General features: G+C 39.1%; 1 protein-coding gene across 5 annotated transcripts in view; it reads left to right on the top strand.

Moving 5' to 3' along the window:
* The first annotated feature begins 354 nt into the window (after nucleotides 1-354).
* Nucleotides 355-18,177, top strand: part of map3k7 (mitogen-activated protein kinase kinase kinase 7) — a 34,901-nt gene continuing 17,078 nt past the window's right edge. For 2 of the 5 annotated variants that reach the window (XM_030128304.1, XM_030128305.1), the window contains exons 1-12: nucleotides 356-462; nucleotides 1,114-1,233; nucleotides 1,583-1,693; nucleotides 4,018-4,083; nucleotides 4,227-4,272; nucleotides 5,794-5,932; nucleotides 10,843-10,967; nucleotides 12,411-12,539; nucleotides 14,674-14,804; nucleotides 15,933-16,014; nucleotides 16,725-16,855; nucleotides 16,963-17,110. In XM_030128304.1, the coding sequence (XP_029984164.1) occupies nucleotides 1,141-1,233; nucleotides 1,583-1,693; nucleotides 4,018-4,083; nucleotides 4,227-4,272; nucleotides 5,794-5,932; nucleotides 10,843-10,967; nucleotides 12,411-12,539; nucleotides 14,674-14,804; nucleotides 15,933-16,014; nucleotides 16,725-16,855; nucleotides 16,963-17,110 (1,201 nt within the window). In that variant the 5' untranslated portion in view covers nucleotides 356-462; nucleotides 1,114-1,140. The other 3 variants (XM_030128301.1, XM_030128303.1, XM_030128302.1) reach the window with 3 other exon arrangements.

The raw sequence follows: 18,177 nt of genomic DNA on the forward strand, positions 1-18,177 counted from the left end.
ACATCAATTTCACTGACAGAACAAATTTTTATCAGTCATTAACTTTATTTACGTATCAAATGTTGTTAAAACAACAATATCAGGTACCAATTCATTTGAATGATTACAAATTAAGTAAAATAAATCCAGTTTCTTACTCTTTCATCTTTTAAGTTTATGAATATTCTGTTTGTTATTATTTCCGTTGGTTGAATTAAATCAATAAATGGTTTAAATATAATTTAGTTTACTAAAACAGCTATGAAGGTGTAAACTACCTTTAGCTTAAAGATGTTTTTATTTCTTCAGTATTAATTCAGCCAAGTGTTTCTCCGGTGCTCGGTTCAACCACCGGGATATTATGCGCATGCGCATGCACTTCCTGATGGAGCTGCTCCTGCGAAGAATAAAAATACACTCCTAGCAAGCCAGCTAGATGAGTTGTGAAAAAGTTATGTCTGGCTGTCAAGTGGATAGAGAAAGGTTATTTTTAATAATGGACGTCATTCTTGGACTTTCCGTACATGAATAGTAGGAGATATTCCCATGTCCAGAGCCGGCGCGGGTGACAACTCAACTGCGAAGGCTTGAATTGATGAAGCTAACGGCTAGCGTAATTCCCAGCTAGCGTAGCTAGCGATAGCAACCAGGCCAGTCGGCTAAAACACAAACCACAAACTTGCTAGCCAGTACTACAGGCTCGGCCCAGGTTGTTTGTACTATTGGTTGTGATATAGTAATGTTAAATTTTGTTTTGCACTAACCTTCCTTGATAAGCGCACAGACTGTATGTACATATTTTGCAACTGTAACCTTCGGTACTCCTGACTTTCTATGATAGTTTTACTGTTAGCTTTGCTAGTTAGCTGCGGGGTTAGTCCTTCGGCAATCTGGACCTAATATCTGACTGAGGCTAACGTCAGGTCAGCTCAATGGATGAAGTTTGGTGACACAATACGTGACTAGCTTTTAATGCGTTTTTCGTTGGTGACGTGTTATTGTGTAATGACACTGTAGTTTGGTAACTACACTATTGGTACCGTGATAAACGCCTTAAAGCTACATTATGTCTGTGTCCTCTCAAGTTGAATTACCACATTTTGTTTTTGTTTTTTTCTTATTTCTCATCCTCAGTAAGTCACTGGCTGACGTTAGCTAGTAATGTCTCTAACGTTACCATCTGCCGAAATGCTCGAAACACCCACTGGATATCCATTTGAAGAGATTAACTATGAGGACATTGAAGTGGAGGAGGTGGGTGTGTTTGTGTATATGGTGTATTTGTGTATCGGTTGTGTCATGTCCATGTGGTGCTGAGCAAACGCCTCTTGTCAAACCAAGGCGAATGGATAATACCTTAGATACCTTGGATAATATTTTACCTTTAAGGTCCTGTAAATTAATAATACCAATGTACATGTTACCTATAAGGTCCTCTAAATGGATAATACTAATGTACATGTTACCTATAAGGTCCCGTAAATGGATAATACTAATGTACATGTTACCTATAAGGTCCTGTAAATGGATAATACTAATGTACATGTTACCTTTAAGGTCCCATAAATGAATACTAATGTACATGTTACCTTTGTGTTGTCAGGTGGTGGGCAGAGGAGCATTCGGGGTTGTCTGCAAAGCGAAATGGAAAGGCAAAGATGTGGCCATCAAGACCATTGAGAGTGAATCTGAAAGAAAAGCCTTTATTGTTGAGGTATTGTTCGTTTTTAATATTTGATGTTTTCTTAAATGGAACATGTGTGACATATTACCTCAGGTGTTAAACAGGTGTGTTTCCTTTAGGTATCGGTATGGTTAAGATTTTATACTATTGTTCTTATTTAACTAGTACTTTAATGGTATTCTTACCCTTTTTTCAGGTTAAAGTTACAGTTCAAATGAGAATTATTTGATTTGCTTCCCTCCAATTCGTGGCATCATTAATTTGTAAAAAAAAAAAAAAAAAAAAAAAATTTAGATGAAAGTGTATCTGCATCATTTTGAATATAAATTCAGATTTTTTTGTGATAGTAATGTGTAAGAAATATCAGAAATAATCATTTACAGCAAAAAATTTTGCTCCATTTCTAAGAATCATATTGAATGCAGAACTTTTTCTTCAGTGGTATTTTGACAGTGTTGTAGTTGAACTACAGCCTTCAGATCTCTAATTCCACCTGTGCTGATCTCTGAAACTATGAGCGACAGATCAGATAACCAGAAAACATTTATGAACATATTAATAGCAGGAAAAAAGCTTTCTGTTCATTACTTTAAAACTCAATACTCACAGTACCATTATCTAGCAGTCTTTAATACATAGAAAACACAGCAAATCAGTTAGTGTTATGTATTTAACAGTCATACATTTTGACTGGTTTTCACTGGGTTTTATAATAGATTGCTTGTTTTTCCACCTGAATACATGGAGACTTGTTGCCTCGTGTCCACTAGTAAAGCATCCACTTATTGTGTATTGCTATGTGAACACTGGTTGCTGTGTGTGTGTGTGTGTGTGTGTGTGTGCGTGCGTGCGTGTGTGTGGTAACAGAACACCCCCCCCCCCCCCCCCCAAAGACCCTGACCCATGTCTGTCATCTCAGTGTCACAAAAATGTTTTACAGATGAGAAAAAAAAAAACCTTACACTTAGTGACAGAAGTTTGGAGGACAGTCATTATGCTGCTGAATTACATAGAACATTTGTGTTGTATTTTTCTGTCTCCAGTCTCGTTATGAAAACCAATGACGGTGGAGCTTATCGATACTGCAGTCTTTAATTATTCAGCCCTGGTGCCCGTACAGTGCATTTTCAGTACATTTTCAGTGTGAGCATAAAGAGGCGGCTGTGGACATGCCAGTCAATAACTCTGTATGTGCATGTGTGGAGAAATAAGAAGCCTGCAGTGTTGACTGAATAATACAAGCAACAAACAATAAATGTAACCTTAGACAGAAGCTGCAATAGAATACCTAATAGGGGTGCAACAGTACAGGTAGCCCACGGTATGGTCCGTACCTCAGTTTTTGGGCCACTTTTTCGGTTTGGTTTCAGTACGTGTTTTGTGCATAAAGAGAACTGATTTTTTTTCCTCCCAAAATTGTATTTGTTATTTTGCTTGTCAGCAAAAACTGAATTTCACAGTAGGAACAAGTTATATCACTGTACTGAATAACATAACACTTTGTGTACTGAACAATATAACACTTTCTTATTCCTTGACTACTTGTATATGGTTGTATAAAACAGGCATGTGCACACATAGGGCCCAAAGGGTGCTTGAACCCCTGCGCTTTTTGCCTCATTGACAAGAGTGCACTTTTTAATTTTTTTTAAATAAATAAATTCCTGTCCTGCACAGGGATGTAAAAGAAAATGGCAGTATAAAAACCTCACTGATGTGGAGGCACAAGAGTGATTGGACATTAACTTGCGGGGGTAGGCTTTCACCTGCCTGGACAGGCACACACACTCAGTGGCCTGTAATGCAGTATATAAAGCACCAATGCAAAATCAATCACAAAAAAAACCTGCAGTCCATACGGGCAGATTGTCCCATGCAGGGCGGACCGAATGGTCCGGTATTTTCTGGAGTACTGTTGCATCCTTAATGCCTAAGTGTATGAGGAGCTGTAGAAACAAATTTTTTGGTGGTGGCATCGTATGAGAAGGGAATGGAGTTGGAATCAATGTTATGTGAGCAACACAAGTCACTCAGTTCAAGGGACTAAAGCTAAAATCTGCCTTTGGTCTTTGCCTTGTACATCTATGAGTTCCTCCATCAGTAGATGAAGTAGTTTCTTACTGTATGAAATACTGCATCTGACTGACAAACCATGATGATGATGAACCAAGTTCCAATACTTATAGTAAAGGATGGAAGTGCACATAAATTCACATTTTCTGTTGAATGTTTATTGCTGATTGTGTTTCTGTCTGTGATAAATTTCAGTGTAACCTTGCTGATTTGCTGAATATCACATCTCTGAGATTTTCATGGTAACAGCTTGTTATTTTCTGTTCCTTTTCCATCTCAAGCTACGGCAGCTTTCCCGTGTAAATCACCCGAACATTGTGAAGTTGTATGGCTCCTGTAATAGTCCAGTAAGTTCAAGGGGATGTTACTGGGAGTGTCCATGTTCTTTTAAATAAGTCATAGCATTAGTGAAGGAGTCACAGATATATCTCAGATATATCCAAAGTCTGTTCATGTCTGAGTTTGTGTTTTTATGTTACGTCCTTGTCAGGTCTGCCTGGTGATGGAATATGCTGAAGGTGGATCACTGTACAATGGTGAGTTCACATGCTGTTTTTTGACCAATGACTGCTTCAGTTCCAGTTTGTCAGTGGTGAAATAAGGCCAGTATCCACTGCCCTGTCCAGTTGACCCCCCTCCCCATTGTCTGCATGTTTTTCAGTTTTATCATTTGTCTTCATCCAGTGTGTGTCCTTTAGACCCCCATAAGACAACATGCACTAACACTGAAATGCCTTGATCAAGTTAAGTGCCATTATTTTGTGACTAAAACTGGTCATTTATCACGGAAAGAAAAAAAATCGCCAGACTTTAGAACACTGTCTGGCTTTAGTCAAGGTATTGATGAAACTTCAATGATTGATTCACCAGGTGTGTTTCCATAAGTGTATTTTATGCACATTTTGAATTAGAAAAAATCATAGAATTAATAAAAAAGAAAAACAAACCTTATTCAGTTTGGGTAAAAATCTACTTCAGAGTGGGTGATATCTAAAATGTACTTGACATACTGTATATTGTGTGTACTATGTAGTAATGACTGTACAGCCAACATGGTGTTCTATCTGCAGGCATCAGAATTTCACTTCTCCCCTCCCTCCTGCAGCTCTGCCTCTCACAGACACACATTCATCTAAAAGTGTACTGGTGTATTTTATATTGTCCTTTTGCTGGTTTAGTGACTTTAATTTGTATTCATAGACATGTTACACTGCTCCTGTAAAAACATGGCAGCTGCAGTGACGTTCAGCTTACTGTTCTAATGATTTTACCAGGGTATCTTAAAGTGTCTGAAACTCATCTGTATAAATAGAAAGTCATTAACAAGAATATTGTTCATAAATTATTTTCCCCTCTGACACCTTGATTTTTTTCCCCCCACTCTTCTTTGTATGATGTAAGTGTTTAGTACCGTGAAATCCAATGTCAGCTTTCAGTAAAGCCTGATGAATGTCAACATTAGATTTATCATATGATTTTGGTGTTGAACCTACTTGTGCACAGGACCACTTACTTTTTTATTAGATTTAGAATTGTCTGCAGTGCTTAAATAAGAAATAAATAATCTTATATATGGGCAGACAGAATTCTAAAACTATCTTTAAAAGCATTGAAGTGTCTGATGTCAGATGCAGTTAGTTTGTTAGTACCAGTTCACACTGTGCAGAGCATGTCAGAGACTCCTTATTATTTACCAGTTTTCTTTTATTTCATACCATTTTATGTGTTGTTGGCTTTGTTTTTATTTAAATTTCAAATACGTTTCAGTTTAGTTGAGTTGCCTAGACATATTTTAGATTTACCAGGGTATATCTCCCACAGAAATGGACTTTGTGTTGTGTTTCACACATCCCTGTCCTCCCCAGTAACTTAATCTCTATCTGAGTTTATCCTGGCAGTGATGGCCTGATACCAAACTTTGATGTTATTCAGAGTAGTGAATGCTCCATAGTGAAGCTGATTCTGCCATCAGGGCAGTCAGAACTGAGTGTATGAAGGTTCTCCTGTAGAAGTCGACCGTCTCTGCTGTGGTTGTGACTGTGTTCTCTTGTCCACAGTGCTGCATGGTGCTGAACCCCTCCCCTATTACACTGCCTCCCATGCCATGAGCTGGTGTTTACAGTGCTCCCAGGGCGTGGCCTATCTCCATGGCATGAAACCAAAGGCTCTCATTCACAGGGACCTCAAACCACCCAAGTATGATCCTCCTCACCTCACTTTCCTGTCTCTGTTTCACTGTGACTCTTTCCTTTCCTCTTTCCTCTTTCTTTATATTGACATGTTGATACTATGGTAAATCTGAATTCACAAATCAGAATAGAAACGTCAGTGTTTAGTGATGTTGCAGCAGTCATCTGGAGTAGATCACTTTCAGGTTTTATGTTGTCATTCCAGATGAAGTCCCTGTCCACGCAGATACTATTGGAATATTTTATAAAACACTCTGCTCTATATCTGTGCCGATCATCCACACACAAGCCCTATTTTAGGTCCCTGAAATACAATGCTGTACAGATGAAGTATTTTTGTGGGTTACCAGAAGCTGCCAATAACCAATAAAAAATTTGCACAAATGAACACACTTGGACAGTTGTTAATCATGTATTACATATAAATGAATTGTGTGTGGGAAACACAATTCACCATTATTAAAATATGGACCAAATGAAAAGCCACTACTAGTTATGGAGTTAAGTCTATTTCAGTGTTCTAAACTGGTCTTTATCTGCTATTGAAGAGTTTTTAAATGTCCAATTCTGCGCATCAGTATCTGCCCTGCATTCAGTCACTTAATACTAGTGCACAGAGATTTTGCCATACATTTTTATTGTATTTAATTTTGACAGACAGGGTTGTAAGAATTCTATCATGACACAATATTATCCATCATTTAAAATTAAGTTTTTAATGATAATGAGACATATTTGGTAGTATTTAATGTCCACAAACATCTCAATGATGCAGGAATTGTAGTTGCTGCTGGCTGATAAACATTATCACTATTACTTGTCCTTCATCCTCCACCACATCAGTCTTTCTTTTTTCACCGCGTTTATCAATGACATCACATTTACTGGGCTTTTTAAGATAACTAAGGAGACCCGGCTGTCATTTTGCGCTAGCAAAGTAGCATATAATTTTGACTAAAGTCAGCTAAACAATGAGACAGGACTTGACAATGAGTGGTTAATATGTACACTTGCCATCAACTGGACAGGGTGTGTACTACAGGTGAACTAACGGTGAGTCATTTGGAAGAAGTAACGATGTTCAAACCCACACCTGCCTGCACCTGCATACATTAGACCCGCAACCCGACCTGACCGGTGATTAAACACACTGTGTAGCTCACTTTTAAGGGCTTTATTTTTGGCTAGAACACATGCCACTAATTGGATTGGACTGGACACCCCTGTGTTAGATTATTTAAAAGTAAAACTGGTTTGCAGCGAGTAATATGTACAGTAGATGATATTGTGTTACTAAAGCAGATAGTCTGAGCCACATCTGAATAATAATTGGATGTGTATGATAATTTTCCTTCAAATATGATAATTTTCAGCTGCTGGTACAATACGGGACTCACTAAAACCAGACATTTAAATCAGTGCACCAAACTGGCACCGTTTTGCACATTTTTCTTCTATTTATAAAATAAATGTTCAAATGGGAAAATTCCGTTGCAATGTCTTGTGTGTTGTGTTTGGAAAAAATGAGATCGGAATTGGCCATTATGCAGGTGCCATCCAGGCACCTGCATAATGGAAATCGGGATCGGCCCAAAAACTTGTAATCGATGTAAGTCTACAACTTATCTTGATATTAGGGATGCACAAACCATGGAAAGTTGGGCCAGTGCAGATGTTTAGAGTAACAGTTCAACCCAGTAGTATTGGTGTTTTAGTTGTTTTTTTTGTTATTGTTTGTTTGTTTTTTTTTACTGTTTTGTTGCTAGCCACTGTTAGCCTAACTGACCATCAAAGTCAAAATAATAAATCTGTATCATTAGACAGCAGAATAAATCATCTGTAGATGTGGAACTGAACATAAACTGTAAAATGTTCAGGTAGGAATGATTTTCATCATTTAAGCCATTATATTGGAGCTGTCAGCCACTATTGACAACGACTTTTACAAATAAAATATTGTTTGCACCAACCTCTAACCTGTATTATAGACTTTCTCTCCAATTACTGACCTGGCATGGTGGCCATGAAAAATGTCAGTACCTGACTGACTTTTCTAGTCACACATATGGTAACAGCACTTCCACCTGAACAAATCAGATTTTGGCTAGAGTGAACTTTCTATTGTTTGATGTTTTTACCGGGGCGGCCATGGCTCAGTTGGTAGAGCGGGTTGTCCAATAACCGAAGGGTTGGCGGTTCGAATCCCGCTCTGTCCATGTGCTGTTGTGTCCTTGTGCAAGACACTTCACCCCCCTTGCCTCCAGTGCTGCTACTCACACTGGTGTATGAATGTGTGTGAATGTTCAGAGGTGATCGGAGGGGCCATAGGCGCTGACGCTTCCATCAGTCTGCCTCAGGGCAGCTGTCGCTACATATGTAGTTTACCGCTACCAGAGGGAGGATGTGAGAGTGAATGAATAATAAGTGAATGAATAAGTGAATGATCCACTGTGTGAGCTTTGAGTATGCGTTCATAGAAAAGCGCTATATAAATCTAATCCATTATTATTATTATTATTTCAGTCAGTAATGTGAATAACCTACTGTTCACCACAGAAGAAAAACAGTGGCAATGACACATTTCTAAAACAAATCTTTTTGGTATTTTTAGTCCCCCATACCGTCCCAGTTTCCCTGACGGAGCACAACCCGAAGGCAGACCCGGGAGTTTTTTTTTTTTTTTTGTCCCCTTTAGTACAAAGTTGTTATGTGTGTGAACGCCCAGTTGAGTAGTGATACCCCAGAGCCCAAGAGGATGTTTGACAGGGCTGTGGTGAATACAACCCCCATCCCAACCCCTTCAACAGCAAATGACCAGCCGTTCTGTTTCCCAAATGATTGTTGTGGAGTTTCTAAGAATAACTAGACCACATACTGTCAAAAACCATCAACTCTGGATAAGAGTACATGACTGTATTTATACTGTCACCTACATATTTAGATGAATGTGAATGTGAAGGATGCTTTTCAAAGTTAAACCCTGATCTGTGCTTGTACCTCAGTTTGCTTAAAGCTATACCTACCGATGTGGCATTTCTCACAGCACTTAGTAAAAGTTTGAGCATGAACAACCCGCCTCCCTCCAAAGCCCCGCCCCCTTCCCTCTGCCTGAGCACTGAGGCTCCTCCTCCTCTCTCCTCCTCTCATCTGATGCGCGATGGAAATGGAGGAGGAAGCAGAGGTGGAGGTCCGGTCCATTTTGGAGTGTCCGTGGACCCCTCCCTCAGTAATCAGATGCATCATCCACCTGTCGCTGGCCCGCGGCTCCTGTTCCATCAGTAGACCTGGTCTGTGCAGCGCTGGGCCAGTGTCTTCACTGCAGTGCTTAGGGGATGGGCGCGCGCACTGTGAACGCGCGGCCTCTGCGAATTTTCCGTGGACATTTGAGGTTTCATAGTCCATACATTTATCATCCTACATCATCATCTTACATTGTGTGACACCATGTAATTGCACCTGTATGAGTTCCACCGTCATAAAAGCTGACCTTTATGCAGACCTGTTTAGTCCAGTACAGCTGACTTTTATCTCCATCCTTCATTCATCAGATTCCCATTTGTGCCCCTCAGTTGTCGTTTCTGTTCATAAATCCGCTTTTTCCCTTCCACATGTGCATGTCAGTTCTATCCAAACACATCCTAGACAGTAGACTGTGGTCAGTGACAGGAGAAGCAGCGCCAGTGAAGCGTCAAATTCAGAGGTACACATATGGGATGTGAGGCAGCGATAGTGGATCGGATGCTGGATGACCGTAATGGATGATTGACAGGAGGCTCAGTCAGGTTCGGCCAATTATTTCATTCGGACCGACTAAAATGATTGGTCAGACTTTTATTAGAAATATATGAGAATTAAACATTTTTGAGTTTCAATACCAGGTGGATTTCTTTTACATTTTAGTTTGACACACACTTATTAGGAGCATTTTAAGATGACAAAAGAAAAGTGTAAAAATGCCACATCATACGGTATAGCTTTAATTGTTTCTAATGCATTATGCAGGTTAACCCTTAAGCCTGACGCGTCTGTGGTGAGCGTTCTGAATACATGATTTATTTTAAATATTCATAACAATTCAACTCTTTGCTCAAAAGGAAAAATTTCAAATCATGCTGATAGAATAGACCTTGTAATTTACATAGACATCTGAGCATTCTCAGTGCACCCCCCACCGCCTGTGGAATGGGGAGCAAAACACACACCAATGAGTGAGACTGACTCACTATAAATATAGACAGTTTGAGCTTTTCTTACACTGTTTTGTTTTCCTTGTCATTTTTAGTTTTTACTGTTGTTTGTAGTGTTGTCATGATTTTCCTTTTTTTGTTTTTTACTGTATTTTTACAGAGTTTTGATGGTGTAACTGCTTTTTGGTGTTCAACCAGGTGCTAAAAAGTAACTGGACTGATCTAGAAAAAAAGAGCCCTAAAAGAAAAACTACTGGGCCAAAATTCAAATACTTGTTGTTGTTCAGTGTATTGCAGCACAGTTCATGTGAAACATCCTAAATCTCTTATTGATGTACATTCTGAGTGCCTGATTTAGTGAAAACCTGTAGAACTTGAGTTCCTCCCTTTGTCTTTTTCTGTTATCCGCCCTGTTTTGACACCTAGGACACACAGTAAAGCAATGTATTTGCCAGATCTTGAAAGTAGAAGGATTCCTGAAGAAAAGGAATACAGCACATATTCATAGCAGCTTTTGTGACACTTGTACAGCTGCAAATTCCAAGCAGCCCGTTTCTTTGAAATAATGTCTCGGATTAAGACACAGACATGGTGTTATTCAACTACTTTGACCTGTTACCAGTTGAGAAATAACCCATAGCTGTAGTTTCTGCATTAGTCTCACTCGCTGCTTGGACTTTTGTCTTTCATGTTGAAAGCAGCCATATAATCCAATTTCCTGTCATTTCAGTCTGCTTCTAGTGGCTGGAGGAACTGTGCTGAAAATCTGTGACTTTGGAACAGCCTGTGACATTCAGACCCACATGACCAACAACAAAGGGAGTGCAGCGTGGATGGCCCCTGAGGTGTTCGAAGGCAAGTACCAGGGAAATGTAAAAGTACTGGAGACGTTTCACATCTGCACTGACATTCAGTGTTCAATTGAAAAGTCGCTCACAATGGACACATAGCAGTTCAATTCACATGCATGTAGTTTTTACTCATATTTACAAGTTTAAGAAAAAATATCACAATGAGGGAAAGAATATTCTGAGACTCAAGTCATAATATGTTGAGAAAAATGTCATGATGTTACAAGGAATCACATAGCTTCAAAAAATGTCATGAAATAGAGAAACTGTTGGACTCAGAGTGTGGTCAGGATCATGTTGTTGATGTTAAGCCTTTATCTCAACATTATCACTATTATGATGTTTTACTTTTAAAAAACTTACTTTGACTTTAGTCTTGTAATATGCAATTTTTTTTTTTCTCAAAATAGGATGTCTTTTGTCCTGGAATATTAAGATTTCAGTCCTATATGAAACTTTTTTATTCTAGTAGTTAGTTTAATCTTTTTGTCATAATATCAAAGGATGATTTTTCTGAAATGATACAGTTTCATTCACATACAAGCATATTGTGACTCCACCATGTCTGGCTGATGGAACATCTCATGTTTGTAAATGTCCATTTTATTTGTATAAAACCAAAGAATCCAAGTAAATATTGAATCAGCATCCATGTGTAATTCCTGTGGAATGAGGATCTGTACATATAGTGTCATCTCAGTCCAACCATGTGCTTTCTTACTGTTTCATGTGTACAGTTAACACACCAACCCATTGTGCAGATCCAACTTTCCCACCTTAATTGCAGCCTAGTGCTGGCAGCGTGGAGGCATTAATTGTTGATTGATCATCAGTGTCCTCACTCACAGCCTTATTGATGGGGCTCTCCTAAGTATAGTGTGAAGATGAATGGACTGATGCTGGTGGCTTTTATTTCCCCTGGGAGACGACGGCATAGAATTTGTGTTCTCATTCAGCCAGAAGCCTAATGTATTTCTACATGATGAGACATGTTCTTGGCGAGTGGGTCAGGAGCAAAGATGAATTAAGCTGTGGTCATTATCTTGTTTTTGGAGGGAAGTTACCAGGCTCCTGTGCAATTAAACAACACACTCTCGCCCTCTCAATGAACTCTGCACAACATATTTGCATCAGTGTGAAAAGCTATCAGCAGTTTTTCATAGGTGTGTGATGCGCACATTAATTCACTAATAATAGTTGCCCTAATTAAGCAACCCAAGAGCTGTTTCTTAGTACCCCCCCCTCCCCCGAACCTCCATGGTGAGATAAAAGCTGCTGTACGCTTTTCCAGCCACATCGCAGCACTCAGCTCAAATGTGCCACTGAGAATTACTTTTATCAGTCCGTCACTGATGTCAAATGCAGTCTTTTTTTCCTCTCCTCTTTTTTTCCTCTCCTCCTTTGAAAAGGACCTAAGTGTTGACGTGCCTTTCCTCTGTACTCACAGGCAGCAATTACAGCGAGAAGTGTGATGTTTTCAGCTGGGGAATCATTCTGTGGGAGGTGATCACCCGTAGGAAACCCTTTGATGAGATTGGAGGACCAGCGTTTCGCATCATGTGGGCTGTGCACAACGGTGAGTCAACAGCTACACAGTGGCTCAAAATTACACTCAATTGTTTTAACAGTTGTTTTCACATTTGTCTCCATATCTTCACAACACTTACACAATGGCTATAACAGCTGATGAATTTCATTGTCCATTAATCTGGTTGTTACAGTCAAGATTTTTTTTGTTTGGTCTATAAAATATTGGGAAATGTTCTTCTCCAGTGCCCACAACAGCCTCCTCCAACATCTGGCTGGAGCCACAACCCAAAAATATTCAGCTTACTTTCAAAAATAAGAAAAAAAAATCCACAAAATATTCACATTCATTGGAATGTAGATTTTTAGTCTTTAAAATACACTCAACTGATTTATTATCAAAACAGTTGTTGATCTATTAATTGTTTCAGCTCTAACTTAGATTCAAAAAGATGAAAAGATTTTTTTATTGTCAATTCACTAGATGCACAAGACATACAGAGAATTTTTCACCTTATTAAATAAAGAAAAAATAAAACAAGAATAGATGTGAGGTATAAAGAATAAACTATCTATTTACAATGGCAGTGCTAGTGCAATACAGTAACGGTTATGAGGTGAGTAATTGATCAAAATAGCAGCTCATATAATAGTAACAGCAGCAAATATAACAATAGAGCAGTGTTTGTAATAAAGTGCAGTAGACAGTCAGCAGCCAGGTGAGAATATCACAGAATGTAGTTTACTAAATCTTATATGAAAAACAGTTGAGGTGGAGTCTTTGTGTAAATGAGGGGGTGAGTGACAGTCTGGGGATGGGGGGCAAAGGGGGCAGGAAGTGGACAGAGTTCAGCATCCTGACAGCCTGATGGACAAAGCTAGTCAATAGTCTTGTGGATCAGGCCGGAGGCTCCGGTACTTTTTTCCTGAAGGCAGGACACTGAAGAGGGAGAGCACGAGGGGTAGGAGGTGTCATCAGCAATGCTGATGGCTTTGTGGGTGAGGTGGGTGTGAAAAGTGACTGTGTGGGAGGGAAGAGGTACACTGATGATCTCACTAGCTGTATTCACTTTGCAATGTAGTCTTTTTGCAGGAGGCAGTGCAGCCTCCGTACCACACAGTGATTGACAGTGAGGACGCTCTGAATGGTGCACCAGTAGAGGGAGCACATGAAGGGGGGTGGGACTTGTGCTCTCCTCAGTTTGCAGAGGAAGTTAGAGGCGTGTTTGAGCCTTCTTGGCCAGTCATGTGGTGTTGTCTGTACAGGAGAGATCCTCAGTGATGTGCAGCCCCAGGAACTTGCTGCTCACCCTCTCCACTTATACGATATCAGTAACATATATACTTTTATAAGGCTGCAACTAACGATCACTTCTATTGTGGATTACACTATGGATTATTTTGCAGATTAATCAATTGGCTGTTTGGTCTATAAAACCAAAAAGGGATTCCTATTGTAAAAGTTAAGATGACAATTTACAGTGACCGAGAAGGAAACATAGGAAGAATTCACATAAGGAAGCTGCAATTAAATCATTCTTATCTGTTATTTTTCTTTAAAATATACTCATACCAGTCGATGATCAAAATAGGTGGCAATTGATTTATAGTTTACAGTAATTTACAAATTAGTTCATGCTCTGATCAAAACAGTATTGAAGTTAATCTTATTTATGTAGCGCCTTTCACACCTGAATTTCACAAAGTACCTCTCAAAAATAAAGTTACACCAAAACACAAAAAAACATCAGTACAATGAGCTTAAAATAGGAAAAACACAAGATGAATGTCTAAAAGATGCAACACTATTAGTTTGTATTTGTTTTTATGCTGGGGAGAGCAGACTTTTGGGAAAAGATGTGAGTCTATTTTTTATAAGTAGTGACATAAAAATTGTTTCGTAAATCATTCTTTAAAATGTAAGTGACAATTAATATACAGTATTAATACCCAGGCGTGCCTGCAGAATGAAATTGTGAGGTTCATGTGAGGTACATATTGTCCAATGTTGATTAATCGGTGATACGCTATAGTCAGCCAGGCTCTAGTTGTTGTAGTTGCCTGTTGTTGACCAACTCCACCACAGGCTTGGAGCTCTTCCACACATTTGTAGTAATCCTTTGCTTGTCTGATGTCCTTTGACTGCTTGTGAACAGTCATTTCTCTGTGTTTTTAACGCTCAGGCACAAGACCACCTCTGATCAAAAATCTACCCAAACCAATCGAGAGTCTGATGACTCGCTGCTGGTCTAAAGACCCGTCTCAGAGGCCGTCAATGGAGGAAATAGTGAAGATCATGACTCATCTAATGAGGGTAATGTGTCATCATGCTGTACCATCTACTGCTGTATCTGGATCTTACAGGCTTTTATTCTAATGAATGAGTGAATGAACTCAATACAAACATGTCAGTCAGAAGGTGTAAATGGAGAACCGGTGTTTATCCAAATGCAGTTGTGTTACACTCTCCTGTTCATTCACTGATTCATTCAATGAGCAACAGACCAATGTCAGAGATCCACATTCTGATCTAGAGTCCGCACTCTGCCATTTGTATTTATTCACACAATATGAGCCCAGAACCTAAATGTTTAAGCACTAGGACTGGGTATTGATTTTAATAAATGTAGAGAATTTAATGCCTTGGCTTGACTACTAGTTCCTTAATAATAAGTTCCAGAAGAATTTGTTCAAAACCGATGCTCCATTTTAACAAAGAAAAAAGAAATTATACAGTACATTTTTGAAAATTTCAACATACAAAATTTGTCACTATTAACCTAATTCTTTTCAGATTTCACACATGATCTTTACATGTGCCTCTCTCAGTTTTTTTAAACTTTTGAAAAGATTAAAAGTTAAGAGTCAAAATTAATCCCTGGGTAGGCAGGGTATCAGTGGGCAGGAGTGTTTTGTGATCAGGCATGGGTATTAGTAAGCGCTGCTTACTTTTTCACTTGTTTGTCTTTTTCTTCTGCTCCTCTGTAGCTCCAATGCAGTTTCATGGAATAAAAAATAAAGTTCAAGTTCTTTAGATATTGTGGGCATTTCTCAACACAACATAAAAATATGTTTATCACAACGACGTAATGTGATATCAGTAGATAAAAATGTATAACCTCAACCTCTACTATGTCAAACACGACAGTTTTTGATACTGAGCACTTTCCAAGTTATTCCTTCAGTGCCAAAACGGGGTAAAATGTTGTCATTTTTATTTTTATATCCATGAGTGGATCAACTGGAATACATTAAAATTGCATGCATTTTTTCCTTAATTGTATCTCTTTTCATAAAATGTGTTGGTTTATAGCCTTTATTATTCAAGATCAAATCTGTCATGTTATATCGAATGAATGTGTTTTTAACAGGAGTTTGGTTACAAAGCTTTTGTTTTGTAATGTCTTGTTAATCTAAACTTGGTCTGCCTTTTGTTTTGCAGTACTTCCCAGGATCAGATGAGCCTCTCCAGTATCCATACCAGTATTCAGATGAGGGTCAGAGTAACTCTGCCACTAGTACAGGTACATGTTTCTGCCTCTGAGCTTGTTACTTTGTTTATTTAACGTCATTTTTATGAACTTGTTGTGGTCTGGACTTGGACTGAAGTCTGCCCGTTAGTCACTAAGGTTCCATTGATTTGTATATTGTGAGTTTTGTATATGTTTTTTACTTCTTAGTCATCTGTAGACACTATGCCTTTAATTTGTAGTACTTGAAATCCAGGACTACAACTCCCACGATGCCACACCACTCCAACCCACTGACACTCACTAAAGCTAATCAAGTCTGTTTAAGCTGTTACACCTGCGTTTTCCTTCCAGAGGCCTGTGACCAAAAGCTCTAACCAACAGTTTTTCCCTGACTAATTTCAGCTTGTTTTATTTTATCAGTTTATTTTTAATACCAGCGTGCCTTAGTTTGGATACAACATGAGCGGTATTCTGTCTTTGTCACTAAAACAACTAGATACTGGTTCATTGACTGTTTGGACATGATAATATTACCCAGGGCGATGTTTTCATCAACTAGCTTTAAGCCGTCGATTTTATTGACAGCTTATGCATACTGACTTTTTATTTATCTTCTTTTTGTAGCCTTTGTTGTTTAGTAACCAGTCAGCAAAGTAAAAATACTCCGTTTTCTACAGTCACATGGTGTGGTAAGATGCACCACGGGTTAGAGTTAATAAATATCTGAAGTTTTGTCTGTGCTCTGCTTTTACAAATGTCAGGTTCATATGTGGACTACACTGGCACTGGGGCAAGCAACAAAAGCGACGCAAACATGGAACATAGTGATTCTCAAGGGAGCAACGACACTATCAAGATAACGCCTCAGTTTGCTCCGCACTTCAAACCAAAGGCAAAGCCACACTTCACATTTACACTGAGTCTGTTAAAATGTGTGCTGTCATGCAGAAACAGGTGAAGTAAGAGCTGTGTTTAAACAGGTTTCTGTTTGACTTCCAGGGAGACCCACTGAGGACACTGCCCCTCTCCAGAGGGGGCAGTGTTGAGAGTCTGCCTGCACGAACACAGTGCCTGGCATCTTCTGACAGCAAAAGAATGAGTGCAGACCTGTCAGAGCTGGAGCCCAAGATGCCCTTTGCACCTGCAGGTAAGACTGACATGACATGGCAATGATGTGGAAAACGGAGACAACAGCATAAGCATCACCACAGCAGCATGATACTGAAATATGACACAGGAAAGGCATGAGGTGACTGCTGTTGGAATGAGTCTTTTTGACCCCCCCCCTCCCCATTACTTTAAGATGAGGATTGGTTCTTTTTTTATGAACATCTATATAACCCCGACAGCACAGATCTCTCCACCCCCCATTTTGGGTTGCAAGCCTAAGTTTTGGATCAGCTCTAGAGAATATCGTTGATGCCACACACTTGTTTGGCAAAACATGAATTCACCTCTCATGTATTTATAGTAATGATGGGCTTTAAATTGTGTCTAAGCTGTGATATTCTCATTTTTCTAAGATGAGTTGAGTGGTGATTTGTGAAGACATTCAAGGCAGATTCAGGTGCATGAAAATAGTTGGTTAGGAGAACACAGGTTTCTAATGAAATAAGGCATGGCAAAGCGCGCACACACACACACACATACACACACACTTAACTGCAGTTGAGGTATGACTGTATGTATGTGCTTTGCTCTTCAGTGTTGACTTAAACATGCTCAGACTATTCTTATTCCTGTAGTGCTAAGGTGTTCCTTCTAGTGTCATAATCAAGAATCCACTAAGTAAATGGTGGATTTACACTGAACTATTCACGGAGATGGAAAATGCCCAAATCCATTCTCCTTTTAATATTGTCTGATTCAAGATGCACAACTCCGTGATACTGACTTAAAGAATACACTCACAATAATTAATAATATTTAAAAGTATCCAAGGGGTTCTTAGTCTATGTATGTTTTTAATTGTTCATCAATGTCAGGATGTTTCCTTTTTGCTTTACATGTTTTCAGACTGTAGTACATCTCTATAAACAGTCTATCTAAGTTTGAGTATCTCCATCCACTGTCCTTGGAGCATCTTGCTGACATTTTTTTTTTTTTTTACCAAACAGTACTCGATCTGAAACCTGCTGTTTGTGCAGTTTGTGTTTCCATCAATGGACACTGCAGCACTCCTGACCATGTGGAATGGACCGGGTGCATGCTGCC

Source organism: Sphaeramia orbicularis, chromosome 24, assembly GCF_902148855.1.
Source record: "Sphaeramia orbicularis chromosome 24, fSphaOr1.1, whole genome shotgun sequence".
NCBI lineage: Eukaryota > Metazoa > Chordata > Actinopteri > Kurtiformes > Apogonidae > Sphaeramia > Sphaeramia orbicularis.